At 33.9% G+C, this 17,391-nt stretch overlaps 1 protein-coding gene across 1 annotated transcript; it reads left to right on the forward strand.

The window, feature by feature from the left end:
• Window positions 1–1,953: 1,953 nt before the first annotated feature.
• Window positions 1,954–15,569, forward strand: LOC121412758. Its single transcript, XM_041605521.1, has 9 exons — window positions 1,954–2,067; window positions 2,810–2,950; window positions 3,528–3,695; window positions 4,641–4,808; window positions 5,746–5,910; window positions 6,838–7,005; window positions 7,939–8,106; window positions 9,356–9,520; window positions 15,205–15,569. Exons 1-9 carry the CDS (start codon window positions 1,954–1,956, stop codon window positions 15,406–15,408), a joined length of 1,461 nt encoding a protein of 486 aa, XP_041461455.1. The 3' UTR covers window positions 15,409–15,569.
• Window positions 15,570–17,391: the final 1,822 nt, after the last annotated feature.

The following is a 17,391-nucleotide window of genomic DNA, read 5'->3' on the forward strand; positions in this document are numbered from 1 at the left end:
CTTTAAGAGTGCATTAAGGAAGAACCTAAAACTGGAATCTACTCGAGAATAGTATCGCCATTACAAATCACCATTTTGTACAGTAGGTGTTTAGTATTGTAGATAATGAAGGGTATGATAAAATATAATATTTCTTCATATATTAGGTAGATTATTTCTTTGCTTCAGGTGATTGCTATTTATTTGACTGATGGATATGTATTTCTTTTGACCATATTCCAGTACTTGTCGTAGTGTATACCTTTTTGTTGTTACACTATATTCATGCTTTATACTAACAATAGCACCCAATTCGTTATAAGCCTTTTGGCTTTCATGGGTTATTCTGACAAGGTATTCCTCAAATTCATTGTAGTCACCTGTGATATTCTTGACAAATAAAATCAATCAATCAACTGCAAATGTCACATCTATTAGAATGTTTTTACATGAAAAATAAACCATGTAACTTCAGATTTGTTGATACCCCTCATTCTTTTGACGTCAAGTTATCTAATAAGGCTATGATGAATATTATTAAGAGAAATTGTTTTTGATTAATTGTTATTATATGAATTGTCAATTAATAGTCAATGGTAAACCATAATCCAAGCAATTTCATGAATCTTGCGGCCGTTATGTCCCTTTACATTTTTGATTAAGGAATTTAGGGTAATGCACACTAAGAAATGGGGTGTACGATACGTGCGTACACCCCTTTATAACATCGAGGTGCGAGTTAGCTCCTATGTTAGAGTTCGTGTCTGTTGTACACCTCTAGGGGTACCCGTTTAGCGACAAGCCTCTGCGCTCCAAGTGGTGAAAAATTGAACCCAAATTTCTTAGTGTGTGGGATTAATAACCGCATTGATTCAATTTCAGTTTCAATTTTATTTATTTCACTTCCATCAAACAAAAACAAATTGTATACCATATATATAAAAATAAGTATTTGTATCCATTGCAAAGAAACAAAAATAATAATACATATGTTGTGAAAAAAACTTACACGATTTGGGCAACACATTGGAGGTTTTAAATAAGTATACTATTTTTCAATAGAAATTAAATTAAGATGGAAATGGAGGGACCCACTAAAAAGCAATGCTTGTACAATGTGGGCCCCTCAAAAATAGATAACAAAACCAATAACAGAGTACACATACAGACATATGTAATCAAATGAGAAAAAAATAAATGAGAGAGAAATAATATTCACAAAATATAAAATACGAAGTTATCAAAAAATGTAGTTTGATTCTTGAAGTTTACCGAATGATATGTCGTGAAATAAACATGGAATCAGAAATATTTTTTTTCTTTTGATTATCGAATCGCATTATATTTTATAGAATGCTTTTTACGTAATGAAACATTTAAAATTTTCGGAGGTTCGGATGTCAATAAATGAACTCAATTATCCAAATTTAAAATTCTTGAAAACCCTTTGAATGTTGCAAGTGATTGACCCATTAGCGTCTTGCATTATAATCATGATAATTATGTTTCACATGACGAATAGGGTGCAGATTTTAACCCAAGTTGTTATCAAAATTTACTTAAGTATATATAACATTTATGCATTGTGATGCAGCGTGAAATTAACTATTAATAGCAGATTTAATAAAGATCTTGTTTTATCCGGATTTTCTTTAGCAGGATGATTTTTTTTCCAAAATATTGGGCTTGACTTTTCGGAAACATGCAAATACAATGAGAAACATTTAAACTGAACTATTTTCTACAATATGTCAATTTGCATACCATTAAATACGATCATAACGAGATTATTTTATTAATTTGGGATAAAACCAATCAAATATGATGTCAGTGTACATTGTTGTATAGGAAACGTCAAGTAACTTTGGCTTCATGTTTACGTTACTGTGATATCAGATTGAGACTCTTTGGCACAGTGAGAATCTCAGTGAACGCCCCTCTGCATCACGTGATTTCGCTCAGTTCATATGTAAGATGAATCATCTTAAGACGCTGTCACTCAGTGGTATCTATCATAATGACTTCTACTCAACATTATCGTCGATGGAATCAACTACAAAGGTAATATCTATTAGGATTTTTTTACATGTAAAACAGTAATACAAGCTAACCATAAAAGTTCGGATTTTTAATATCCCTCATTTTATTGCCGTCAACTTATCTAATGAGACTTTGATGCCTCATGTAAAGAGAAATTGTCTTTACTGAATTGTCATTTATATCAACTGTCAATTAATAGGCAATTGTAACCATATGAACTAAGAAATTTCATAAATCTTTCGTGTATTTTTCCTCATTTCATTTTGATTTAGGAATCAAGGAAAAATGAGCATAGGATTAATATCCCCTTATTTGATTCTTGAGCTCTACCGAATGATACATCATCAAATAAACATTATGCAATCAGAAACATGTTTTTTTCATTAACTTCTTGCATTATAATCACGATAATAATATCCCAAGATGTTATCAAAATTTACTTTAAGATTTATAACATTTTTACCTTGTGATGTAGAGTAAAATTAACTATTTATAGCAGAATTTAAAAAGATTTTGTTTTATCGGATTTTCTTTGTCAGGATGTATTTTTCCAAAGTATGATAAGTGACATTTTTGGAACATGCAAATGGAATGATCAACATTTAAATTGAGTGATCTTCTATATGATATCGGATTGTCTAACATGAATACTATCATAACCGGGATTGTGGATAAAACAAATCATATAAGATGTCAGTGTACATTGTTGTATAAGAAACGTCAAGTAATTGTGGCTTCATTTTTTACGTTACTATGATATCAAATTGAGACTCTTCATGACTGGAGTGAGAATCTCAGTGAACGTCCCTCTGCATCACGTGGTTTTGCTCAGTTCGTCTGTAAGATGAATCATCTGAAGAACCTGACACTCGATGGTAGATATCATGATGACTTCTACTCTACATTATCGTCGATGGCATCAACTACAAAGGTTATATCTATTAGGATTTTTTTACATGTAAAACAGTAATACAAGCAAACCGTATAAGTTTAGATTTTTTCAATACTCCTCATTCTAATGACGTCAAGTTATCTCATGAGGCTTTGATGCCTCATATAAAGAAAAATTGTCATTACTGAATTGTTATTACATCAATTGTCAATGGTAACCATGAACCAAGCAATCTCATAAATCTTTCGGCCGTTATGTCCCTTTTCATTTTTGATTTAGGAATCTGAGAGAAAGTACCATGGGAATAATAACCGCTTGAACACTACCGAATAATATATCATGAAAAAACATGGAATCAGAAATATATATTTTTTCTTTTGATTATCGAATCGTATCATGCTTTGTGGAATATGGGGCTTGACTTTTCGGAAGCATGCAAATGCAATGAGAAACATTTAAATTGAGCTATTTTTCTACATTAGGTCAATTTGCATAATCATATCCAGATTAATTTACTAATTTTGGATAAAACGAATCCAATATGATGTCAGTGTACATTGTTGTATAGGAAACGTCAAGTAATTTTGGCTTCATTTTTACGTTACTGTGATACCAGATTGAGACTCTTCATAACCGGCGTGAGAATCTCAGTGAACGCCCCTCTGCATCACGTGATTTCGCTCAGTTCATCTGTAAGATGAATCATCTGAAGAACCTCACACTCAGTGGTAGCTATCATAATGACTTCTACTCAACATTATCGTCGATGGCATCAACTACAAAGGTCATATCTATTAGAATTTTTTTACATGTAAAACAGTAATACAAGCGAACCATATACAGTTCGGATTTTTAATACCCCTCATTCTATTGCCGTCAAGTTATCTCAGTCATAAGGCTTTTATGCCTCATATAAAGAGAAATTGTTTTTACTGAATTGTCATTGATATCAACTGTCAATTTATAGTCAATTGTAACCATATGAGCTAAGAAATTTCATAAATCTTTCGGCTATTTTTCTTCATTTCATTTTGATTTGGGAATCAAGGAAAAATTAGCATAGGATTGATATCCCCTTTTTATTTGATTTTTGATTTCTACCGAATGATACATAATGAAACAAACATTATGGAATTAGAAATATGTTTTTTTTTCTTTTAATGATGGAATCAAATCTTGTTTTGTAGAATTTTTTGTGTAATGATACACTAACCATTTTCGGAGGTTCGGATATCAATAAATCAACTCAATTACCCAACTCTAAAATTCTGGAAAATCCTTTGAATGAGGCAACTGATTGACCCTTTGACATATTCCATTATAATCATAATGAGTATGTTTCATACGACGAATAGGCCTGTATGTCAAAACCCTAGTTGTTATCAAAATTTCTTTTAGGATATATAACATTTTTACCTTTTGAAGAAGAGTAAAATTACCATTTATAGCAGATTTTAAAAAGATGTTGTTTTATCCGGATTTTTTTTTGGCAGGATCTATTTTCCCAAAGTATTATAAGTGACATTTTCGGAAACGTGCAAATGCAATGATCAACATTTAAAATGCGTGATCTTCTACATGATATCGATTTGCATACCATGAATTCTATCATTACTGGATTTGTTTATTAATTTGTGGATAAAACAAATCATATATGATGTCAGTGTACATTGTTGTATAATAAACGTCAAGTTATTTTAGCTTCATTTTTACGTTACTGTGATATCAGATTGAGACTCTTCATGACCGGCGTGAGAATCTCAGTGAACGCCCCTCTGCATCACGTGATTTCGCTCAGTTCATCTGTAAGATGAATCATCTTAAGAACCTGACACTCAGTGGTAGCTATCATGATGACTTCTACTCAACATCACTGTCGATGGCATCAACTACACAGGTCATATATTTTAGGATGTTTTTACATATAAAACAGTAATACAAGCAAACCATATAAATTCAGATTTTTAATATCCCTCATTCTATTGACGTCAAGTTATCTCATGAGGCTTTGATGCCTCATATATAGAGAAATTGTCTTTACTGAATTGTCATTTATATCGACTGTCAATTAATAGTCAATTGTAACCATATGAACTAAGAAATTTCATATATCTTTCGGCTATTTTTCCTCATTTCATTTTGATTTAGGTATCAAGGAAAAATTAGCATAGGATTGATACCCCCTTTTTATTTGATTCGCGATTTCTTCCGAATGATACATCATGAAACAAACATTATGCAATTAGAAATATGTTTTTTTTTCTTTTAATGATGGAATCATATCTTGTTTTGTAGAATTTTTTATGTAATGATACACTTACCATTTTCGGCGGTTCGGATATCAATAAATCAACTCAATTACCCAACTCTAAAATTCTTGAAAATCCTTTGAATGATGCAACTGATTGACCCATTAACATCTTCTATTATAATCATAATAAGTATGTTTCATCCGACGAATAGGCCTGTATGTTAAAACCCAAGTTGTAATCAAAATTTCTTTTAAGATATATAACATTTTTACCTTTTGAAGAAGAGTAAAATTACCATTTATAGCAGATTTTAAAAAGATGTTTTTTATCTGGATTTGTTTGGCAGGATCTGTTTTCCCAAAGTATTATAAATGACATTTTCGGAAACGTGCAAATGCAATGATCAACATTTAAAATGCGTGATCTTCTACATAATATCGATTTGCATACCATGAATACTTTCATAACCGGATTTGTTTATTAATTTGTGGATAAAACAAGTCATATATGATGTCAGTGTTCGCTGTTATATAAGAAGCGTCAAGTAATTTTGGCTTCATTTTTATGTTACTGTGATATCAGATTGAGACTCTTTGGCATGATGAGGATCTCAGTAAACGCCCCTCTGCATCACGTGATTTCGCTCAGTTCATCTGTAAGATGAATCATCTTAAGAACCTGACACTCGATGGTAGCTATCATGATGACTTCTACTCAGCATCATCGTCGATGGCATCAACTACAAAGGTCATATCTACTAGAATATTTTACATGTAAAAGAGTAATTCAAGCAAACCATATAAATTCAGATTTTTAATATCCCTCATTCTATTGACGTCAAGTTATCTCATGAGGCTTTGATGCCTCATATATAGTGAAATTGTCTTTACTGAATTGTCATTTATATCAACTGTCAATTAATAGTCAATTGTAACCATATGAACTAAGAAATTTCATATATCTTTCGGCTATTTTTCCTCATTTAGGAATCAAGGAAAAATTAGCATAGGATTGATACCCCCTTTTTATTTGATTCGCGATTTCTTCCGAATGATACATCATGAAACAAACATTATGCAATTAGAAATATGTTTTTTTTTTCTTTTAATGATGGAATCATATCTTGTTTTGTAGAATTTTTTATGTAATGATACACTTACCATTTTCGGCGGTTCGGATATCAATAAATCAACTCAATTACCCAACTCTAAAATTCTTGAAAATCCTTTGAATGATGCAACTGATTGACCCATTAACATCTTCTATTATAATCATAATAAGTATGTTTCATACGACGAATAGGCCTGTATGTTAAAACCCAAGTTGTAATCAAAATTTCTTTTAAGATATATAACATTTTAAACTTTTGAAGAAGAGTAAAATTACCATTTATAGCAGATTTTAAAAAGATGTTTTTTATCTGGGGTTTGTTTGGCAGGATCTGTTTTCCCAAAGTATTATAAATGACATTTTCGGAAACGTGCAAATGCAATGATCAACATTTAAAATGCGTGATCTTCTACATAATATCGATTTGCATACCATGAATACTTTCATAACCGGATTTGTTTATTAATTTGTGGATAAAACAAGTCATATATGATGTCAGTGTTCGTTGTTATATGAAAAGTGTAAATTAATTTTGGCTTTATTTTAATGTTACTGTGATATCAGATTGAGACTCTTCATGACGGGTGTAAGAATCTCAATGAACGCCCCTCTGCATCACGTGATTTCGGTCGGTTCATCTGTGAGATTGATTATCTTAAGAACCTGACAATCAGTGGTAGCTATCATGATGACTTCTACTCAGCATCATCGTCGATGGCATCAACTACAAAGGTCATATCTATTAGAATATTTTACATGTAAAACATTAATACAAGAAAACCATATAAATTCAGATTTTTAATACTCCTTATTCTATTGACGTCAAGTTATCTCATGAGGCTTTGATGCCTCATTTATAGAGATATTGTCTTTACTGAATTGTCATTTATATCAACTGTCAATTAATAGTCAATTGTAACCATATGTACTAAGAAATTTCATAAATCTTTCGGCTAATTTTCCTCATTTCATTTTGATTTAGGAATCAAGGAAAAATTAGCATAGGATTGATACCCCCATTTTATTTGATTCGCGATTTCTACCGAATGATACATCATGAAACAAACATTATGCAATTAGAAATATGTTTTTTTCTTTCAATGTGGAATCATATCTTGTTTTGTATTTTTTTATGTAATGATACACCTACCATTTTTGGAGTTTCGGATATCAATAAATCAACTCAATTACCCAACTCTAAAATTCTTGAAAATCCTTTGAATGATGCAACCGATTGACCAATTAACATCTTCTATTATAATCATAATAAGTATGTTTCATACGACGAATAGGCCTGTATGTTAAAACCCAAGTTGTTATCAAAATTTCTTTTAGGATATATAACGTTTTTACCTTTTGAAGAAGAGTAAAATTACCATTTATAGCAGATTTTAAAAAGATGTTGTTTTATCCGGATTTTTTTTGGCAGGATCTATTTTCCCAAAGTATTATAAGTGACATTTTCGGAAACGTGCAAATGCAATGATCAACATTTAAAATGCGTGATCTTCTACATGATATCGATTTGCATACCATGAATACTATCATTACTGGATTTGTTTATTAATTTGTGGATAAAACAAATCATACATGATGTCAGTGTACATTGTTGTATAATAAACGTCAAGTTATTTTAGCTTCATTTTTACGTTACTGTGATATCAGATTGGGACTCTTCATGACCGGCGTGAGAATCTCAGTGAACGCCCCTCTGCATCACGTGATTTCGCTCAGTTCATCTGTAAGATGAATCATCTTAAGAACCTGACACTCAGTGGTAGCTATCATGATGACTTCTACTCAACATCACTGTCGATGGCATCAACTACACAGGTCATATCTTATAGGATGTTTTTACATGTAAAACAGCACTGCAAGCAAGCCATATGAATTATAAGTTCAGATTTTTAATACCCCTCATTCTATTGACGTCATTGTGTGGAGTGTTGTGGCCCAGTGGATAAGTCTTCTGACTTTGAAACAGAGGGTCGTGGGTTCGAATCCTAGCCATGGCGTAGTTTCCTTCAGCAAGAAATTTATCTACATTGTGCTGCACTCGACCCAGTTGAGGTGAATGGGTACCCGGCAGGATTAATTCCTTGAATGCATGAGCACTGAGAGGCAGATCGAGCTAAAGCCGGGGTAATAATGATAATAACAACGCGCCTCGGAATAGAATACATGTATTTCTAGATAGATGGCGCTATATAAATGCCTATTATTATTATTATTATTATTGTCCAGTTATCTAATGAGGCTATGATGTCTCATATAAATGGAATTGTCTTTACTGAATTGTCTTTTTTATCAACTGTCAATTAATAGTCAATTGTAACCATGAACCAAGAAATTGTTATGAATCTTTCGGCTAATTTTCCCCTTTTTATTCCGAAAAAGGGATCAAGGAAAATATGGAAAAGGGTAATACCCCCTTATTTGATTCTTGAGCTCTACCGAATGATATATCATGAAAAAAACATCATGCAACCAGAATGTTTTTTTTCTTTTGATTATGAAATCATATCTTGTTTTGTAGAATGTTTTATGTAATGATACACTTACAATTTTCGGAGGTTCGGATATCAATAAATCAACTCAATTACCCAACTCTAAAATTCTTGAAAATCCTTTGAATGATGCAACCGATTGACCCATTAACATCTTCCATTATAATCATAATAAGTATGTTTCATACGACGAATAGGTCTGTATATTAAAACCCAAGTTTTTATCAAAATTTCTTTTAGGATATATAACATTTTTACCTTTTTATTTGAAGAAGAGTAAAATTACCATTTATAGCAGATTTTAAAAAGATGTTGTTTTATCCAGATTTTCTTTGGCAGGATCTATTTTCCCAAAGTATTATAAGTGACATTTTCGGAAATGTGCAAATGCAATGATCAACATTTAAAGTGAGTGATCTTCCACATGATATCGATTTGCATACCATGAATACTTTCATAACCGGATTTGTTTATTAATTTGTGGATAAAGCAAATCATATATGATGTCAGTGTACATTGTTATATAATAAACGTCAAGTAATTTTGGCTTCATTTTTATGTTACTGTGATATCAGATTGAGACTCTTTGGCACGATGAGGATCTCAGTGAACGCCCCTCTGCATCACGTGATTTCGCTCAGTTCATCTGTAAGATGAATCATCTTAAGAACCTGACACTCAGTGGTAGCTATCATGATGACTTCTACTCAACATCATCGTCGATGGCATCAACTACAAAGGTCATATCCATTAGGATGTTTTTACATGTAAAACAGTAATACAAGCAAACCATATAAGTTCAGATTTTTTAATACCCCTCATGATATTGACGTCAAGTTATCTAATCAGGCTATGATGCTTCATATATAAAGAGAAATTGTCGATTAATAGTCAGTGACCCATGAACCAAGCATTTATTTAAATCTTTCGGTCATTATGCATCTTTTACTTTTTTATATAATAATTTAGGATAAAGTAGCTTGGGAATAATGGGATTAATAACCGCACGTCATTAAAAATTCCTTATTCGTTGTGCTGGTCTCAGGGTGTAAACATTTTTTCCCCAGTTATTATTTAGCCTTTTTACATGATATGAAACTTACAGAAATTGTACATTGGGTCATCAAATTACCAATACACGAGGATATTTGGGCACCTCGTAGTCCCCGTTGCCCTGCATTTTGCAGCCCCCTCCCATACAAGTTTGAATGTCTAGGTCTGGAAGTGGCACTGATGGTGGAAAAGGTTACCAAGGGGGTGCCCAATAAAACAGTTGGGATCTTGCTATTACTGATATTTGCTATCGGGCGATTGCACTTTATTTTCGAAATTATTATTGCAATGTTTAGGCCCTATATTTAAATTCTTCTTTTATTCCTCTTTGAAGGTGTTCAAATTATGTTCCCAATTCTGCTCATTTAGAGACGTTATAAAATAGGCATTTGACAATGAAATCAGTTGTATTCATGTATTGATATGCATTTGTTTTATTTCCATATACACAGTTAAAACAAAAATAAATGTATGCATTCACTCATGAAAAAAATATGAACGTGAAAAAATATGCAACATGATATATCACTAGATATGGGGAAAATCACTCATTCACTGGCAGGAATGTCAGAAGATTGAGCGCATTGAAATTGGAAAAGATAGATAGGCGGATGAAGGGATCAGGTACATAGGTGTGTGTGTGTATTTGAGTTTTGTCAGACGTGGATCAATCAGATATGATTATTTACGTCTGGGACCGACCTTTAACGTCACCATCCGAAAGACGTGACCAGGGCTCGAACCTCGATCCTCTGCATCAATTTGTAACTTCCCCACAGCTTGGATTACAGGCGCACGCCACAACGCCCAGTTGTGGCGTTGTGGCGTTCTATCCCATAGGATAGAAAGGGGGACGATAATAACCAAAGATATGTGTAAGCAGGGGTATAGTTAGGCTTTTACCCGACAGATATCAGTACCGATTACTGACGTCCGACGAACAGAACTCATCTATATTCAACGCAGGGGCATTTCCAGGATTTTCAAGGGAAACATTCTGTTAACAAACATTTGACAGCCCCACCCCCAAAAAGTCTTCGAAATTGCACGTGCCTAACAATTTACATTGAAATTATATAAAAAAATAATAATTGCGAGCGGAAAGCGCGAGCTGAAATTTTCTGAAAATTGAGACCTAAAACGATACATTTTTATGCACTTAACTATGAATAGGATGGGTATCTTCCTTAATGATATATGCGAGCGCGAAGCGCGAGCTAAAAAAATTGATATTTCTAACTACACACTAGACATTCTAATCATGTTTACAAGATGGGTATCTAAAGAGTCGTGCGGGCGCAAAGCTTTGATTTTCCAACTTTTGATATTCCAACTTAAGAACTGGATATTCTAAGCACTTTTAATAACCATGAACAGATTGGTTTCTAACTTAATAATTAATTGATGCGAGCGCGAAGCGCGAGCTGAAATTTTTTTAAAAAATGTAGACCTAAAACGATACATTTTGTGCATTTAATTATTAATAGCATGGGTATATTCCTTAATAAAATATGCGAGCGCGAAGCGCGAGCTAAAATTTTGATATTCCTAACTGGGCACTAGACGTTCTTAGCAGTTTTATAAGATGGGTCAATCGTGCGGGCGCTAAGCGCGAGCTAAAACTTTTTGATATTCCGACTGGATATTCTAAGCACTTTTAGTAACCACGAACAAATTGGTTTCTAACCAATCAATTGACGCGAGTGCGAAGTGCGATCTGAATCTTTTTTATATTTCAACCTGAAAATTAGACATTTATCTTAGGTACCCGGTACTACCCAAATAACAATTTGATAAGAGCGCGTAGCGCGAGCGAATTTTTTATTATCATAATTATATTACCTAAAAGTTGTTCTCTACCCTTTTCCTGTCCCTGGTCAGCCCAGTCCATGCTCAGAGAGCTCTAAAAGTCGCATTGCGTAAAAATCGCAATTTACCGATAAAAGTTTACAGTTAAATTGACATTTACCGACAAAGAAGGTGGAACTAAAAAAAACAAATCAGTTGGAACAGCTCCGTGTGCTTGACTATTTTTCCGACAGTGTACAATCCAGTTTTTGTTTTCCCCTTTATCTTAACTTCTCTCTTCTTTTCCCCTTCCCTCTTTTTTCTCTCTTTCCTTTTCACTCTTTTCTTTTTTCTTTCCTTTTTTTCTTTTTTTTTGGCTTGTGACTCGTCAGGGGGGGGGGGGCAGTCTGTCCCCTGCCCCCCCTCCCCTTAAGTACGCTAGTGTGATGGATCGATATTACTGCTGACAACATCCGGGTTGCGTGAAGCGAACGTTATTGCGATACAGTGGCGTACCGTAGGTCACGGCATGGGGGGGCACCAGCAAAAATCTTGAGTCACCAAGTGAGCGCGAAGCGCGCTCAGTTGCTAAACTTGCTGACCTCATAGAGATATTTTAAGGACAGTGTCATTAAACGGATATGTATGTCACTGATCACATAATGCGAGCGCGAAGCGCGAGCTGAACATTTTTTATATTCAGACCTAAAAGAGGAAATTATAAGCAAATTTTTGTAATTATGATATGTACCTGTTTCGCTAAACAAACAATGCGAGCGCGAAGCGCGAGCTAAAATTTTTGTATATATTGATCCCAATCAGACATTTTAAGGACTATATTTTAGGAGTCTATTAAGAGTATACATATCTCACCAAAGTATTCTCATGCGAGTGCCAAGCTCTTGCTGATTTTGTTAGAATTATATACATCCAAACACATAAAGCAATTGTCATTGTAATCATGATTAAAATGCACATCTCACTGATCAAATATTGCGAGCGCGAAGCAGGAGCTAAAAATTTAGGAAATTCAGACCTGAAGAGGGACATTTTAAGGCTTTTTTGTAGGAATTCACGACGACCCTACGTATTTCATTAACCAAATGAAGCGAGCGCGAAGCGCGAGCTGAAATTTTTGTACATATACATAGGCCCTGAGCAAATTATGTTTCATAAAGTTATATATATATATATTTTTATTTTTATGTAATATAACATAACATAATTATAATATAATATAACATAATAATAATTTCTTCCTTCCCACTTTGTTTCTTTCACTTTCTCCTTCTTTTTCTCTTTTTCCCCGTTTTTTTTTTTTGGCCAGCCGATGGGGGGGGGCACATGAATAAAAGGGGATATTTAAGCGAACCACCAGTTCCTTTTAACCAATCATTATTCAAGAAGAAATGATAATCAAAATAATTTTAATGACTATATATAAAAAAAACACTACAAGTGCATCGTATATGTAATATATTTCTTTCCTGTTTGATATAAAACAATAACTATGACATTTTCTCCCTCTGATTAATCATTCTTCTTATATTACAATTTTTATTGTTATGATAATGAGGAAATCTTTTCGAAAACGGCGACAGCAAAAGGGGTAGCAAGGGCGTAGGCTGGTTTGACCATGGTGAGGTGTGCATTTTGGGACTAAAGTGGTATGGGGGTGCACAGAGGTGGACATAAAGTTTGGAAAATCAGCTTTCAAGGGCGGAAAGCTCTCTCCAAGGGTAGGGGGACCAGTGGCTGGACAATTTGACAAGCAAAAAAAAAATAATCATGCACCCCAAAAGGTAATCTCATTGTCCAAAATACATTTTATTTCGATTTTGAATGATGTATTTCTTTCCATCATAAAAAAACAAAAATAGTACGGGGAATTTTATATTGCGTCCACAAATGTAATAACGCCCACAAATGTAATAACGCCCACAAATGTAATAACACTTTACCCACAAATGTAATAACGCCCACAAATGTAATAACACTTTACCCACAAATGTAATAATTTCACCCACAAATGTAATAATGCACTTTACCCACAAATGTAATAATTTTTGATCGCCCACAAATGTAATAATGACTTTACCCACAAATGTAATAAATTTGAAGGGATTTTTGGCAAATCCGTTCTGAACTAAAATCGTATAGTAATGCGTTCATTTAGCACAAAAGTGCAAAGTCTCTTTTCCTGACCCGGTCAATTAACAAATTATAATATAAATCCAAAGTCTTTATTCCAGACCCGGTTGTTATGAAAATAATAATATGAGCCCAAAGTCTTTATTCCAGACCCGGTTGTTTCAAAAATTATAATATAAGTACTAAGTCTTTATTCCAGACCCGGTTGTTGTAAAACAGCATTGCAAGCAAGCCATATGAATTATAAGTTCAGATTTTTAATACCCCTCATTCTATTGACGTCATTGTGTGGAGTGTTGTGGCCCAGTGGATAAGTCTTCTGACTTTGAAACAGAGGGTCGTGGGTTCGAATCCTAGCCATGGCGTAGTTTCCTTCAGCAAGAAATTTATCTACATTGTGCTGCACTCGACCCAGTTGAGGTGAATGGGTACCCGGCAGGATTAATTCCTTGAATGCATGAGCACTGAGAGGCAGATCGAGCTAAAGCCGGGGTAATAATGATAATAACAACGCGCCTCGGAATAGAATACATGTATTTCTAGATAGATGGCGCTATATAAATGCCTATTATTATTATTATTATTATTGTCCAGTTATCTAATGAGGCTATGATGTCTCATATAAATGGAATTGTCTTTACTGAATTGTCTTTTTTATCAACTGTCAATTAATAGTCAATTGTAACCATGAACCAAGAAATTGTTATGAATCTTTCGGCTAATTTTCCCCTTTTTATTCCGAAAAAGGGATCAAGGAAAATATGGAAAAGGGTAATACCCCCTTATTTGATTCTTGAGCTCTACCGAATGATATATCATGAAAAAAACATCATGCAACCAGAATGTTTTTTTTCTTTTGATTATGAAATCATATCTTGTTTTGTAGAATGTTTTATGTAATGATACACTTACAATTTTCGGAGGTTCGGATATCAATAAATCAACTCAATTACCCAACTCTAAAATTCTTGAAAATCCTTTGAATGATGCAACCGATTGACCCATTAACATCTTCCATTATAATCATAATAAGTATGTTTCATACGACGAATAGGTCTGTATATTAAAACCCAAGTTTTTATCAAAATTTCTTTTAGGATATATAACATTTTTACCTTTTTATTTGAAGAAGAGTAAAATTACCATTTATAGCAGATTTTAAAAAGATGTTGTTTTATCCAGATTTTCTTTGGCAGGATCTATTTTCCCAAAGTATTATAAGTGACATTTTCGGAAATGTGCAAATGCAATGATCAACATTTAAAGTGAGTGATCTTCCACATGATATCGATTTGCATACCATGAATACTTTCATAACCGGATTTGTTTATTAATTTGTGGATAAAGCAAATCATATATGATGTCAGTGTACATTGTTATATAATAAACGTCAAGTAATTTTGGCTTCATTTTTATGTTACTGTGATATCAGATTGAGACTCTTTGGCACGATGAGGATCTCAGTGAACGCCCCTCTGCATCACGTGATTTCGCTCAGTTCATCTGTAAGATGAATCATCTGAAGGAACTGAAACTCGATGGTAGCTATCATGATGACTTCTACTCAACATCATCGTCGATGGCATCAACTACAAAGGTCATATCCATTAGGATGTTTTTACATGTAAAACAGTAATACAAGCAAACCATATAAGTTCAGATTTTTTAATACCCCTCATGATATTGACGTCAAGTTATCTAATCAGGCTATGATGCTTCATATATAAAGAGAAATTGTCGATTAATAGTCAGTGACCCATGAACCAAGCATTTATTTAAATCTTTCGGTCATTATGCATCTTTTACTTTTTTATATAATAATTTAGGATAAAGTAGCTTGGGAATAATGGGATTAATAACCGCACGTCATTAAAAATTCCTTATTCGTTGTGCTGGTCTCAGGGTGTAAACATTTTTTCCCCAGTTATTATTTAGCCTTTTTACATGATATGAAACTTACAGAAATTGTACATTGGGTCATCAAATTACCAATACACGAGGATATTTGGGCACCTCGTAGTCCCCGTTGCCCTGCATTTTGCAGCCCCCTCCCATACAAGTTTGAATGTCTAGGTCTGGAAGTGGCACTGATGGTGGAAAAGGTTACCAAGGGGGTGCCCAATAAAACAGTTGGGATCTTGCTATTACTGATATTTGCTATCGGGCGATTGCACTTTATTTTCGAAATTATTATTGCAATGTTTAGGCCCTATATTTAAATTCTTCTTTTATTCCTCTTTGAAGGTGTTCAAATTATGTTCCCAATTCTGCTCATTTAGAGACGTTATAAAATAGGCATTTGACAATGAAATCAGTTGTATTCATGTATTGATATGCATTTGTTTTATTTCCATATACACAGTTAAAACAAAAATAAATGTATGCATTCACTCATGAAAAAAATATGAACGTGAAAAAATATGCAACATGATATATCACTAGATATGGGGAAAATCACTCATTCACTGGCAGGAATGTCAGAAGATTGAGCGCATTGAAATTGGAAAAGATAGATAGGCGGATGAAGGGATCAGGTACATAGGTGTGTGTGTGTATTTGAGTTTTGTCAGACGTGGATCAATCAGATATGATTATTTACGTCTGGGACCGACCTTTAACGTCACCATCCGAAAGACGTGACCAGGGCTCGAACCTCGATCCTCTGCATCAATTTGTAACTTCCCCACAGCTTGGATTACAGGCGCACGCCACAACGCCCAGTTGTGGCGTTGTGGCGTTCTATCCCATAGGATAGAAAGGGGGACGATAATAACCAAAGATATGTGTAAGCAGGGGTATAGTTAGGCTTTTACCCGACAGATATCAGTACCGATTACTGACGTCCGACGAACAGAACTCATCTATATTCAACGCAGGGGCATTTCCAGGATTTTCAAGGGAAACATTCTGTTAACAAACATTTGACAGCCCCACCCCCAAAAAGTCTTCGAAATTGCACGTGCCTAACAATTTACATTGAAATTATATAAAAAAAATAATAATTGCGAGCGGAAAGCGCGAGCTGAAATTTTCTGAAAATTGAGACCTAAAACGATACATTTTTATGCACTTAACTATGAATAGGATGGGTATCTTCCTTAATGATATATGCGAGCGCGAAGCGCGAGCTAAAAAAATTGATATTTCTAACTACACACTAGACATTCTAATCATGTTTACAAGATGGGTATCTAAAGAGTCGTGCGGGCGCAAAGCTTTGATTTTCCAACTTTTGATATTCCAACTTAAGAACTGGATATTCTAAGCACTTTTAATAACCATGAACAGATTGGTTTCTAACTTAATAATTAATTGATGCGAGCGCGAAGCGCGAGCTGAAATTTTTTTAAAAAATGTAGACCTAAAACGATACATTTTGTGCATTTAATTATTAATAGCATGGGTATATTCCTTAATAAAATATGCGAGCGCGAAGCGCGAGCTAAAATTTTGATATTCCTAACTGGGCACTAGACGTTCTTAGCAGTTTTATAAGATGGGTCAATCGTGCGGGCGCTAAGCGCGAGCTAAAACTTTTTGATATTCCGACTGGATATTCTAAGCACTTTTAGTAACCACGAACAAATTGGTTTCTAACCAATCAATTGACGCGAGTGCG

The sequence above is a fragment of the Lytechinus variegatus genome, chromosome 4 (genome assembly GCF_018143015.1).
Source record: "Lytechinus variegatus isolate NC3 chromosome 4, Lvar_3.0, whole genome shotgun sequence".
Classification (NCBI taxonomy): Eukaryota; Metazoa; Echinodermata; class Echinoidea; order Temnopleuroida; family Toxopneustidae; genus Lytechinus; species Lytechinus variegatus.

What these genes read in the sequence shown, in the direction of transcription:
- LOC121412758 (XM_041605521.1), top strand. Translation starts at nt 1,954, where the DNA reads ATGAATCATCTTAAGACGCTGTCACTCAGTGGTATCTATCATAATGAC. An exon ending in CGATGGCATCAACTACAAAG is followed by an intron (nt 3,696 to 4,640) that starts GTCATATCTATT and finishes CTGTGATATCAG; the next exon opens with ATTGAGACTCTTCATGACCG. An exon ending in CGATGGCATCAACTACAAAG is followed by an intron (nt 9,521 to 15,204) that starts GTCATATCCATT and finishes CTGTGATATCAG; the next exon opens with ATTGAGACTCTTTGGCACGA.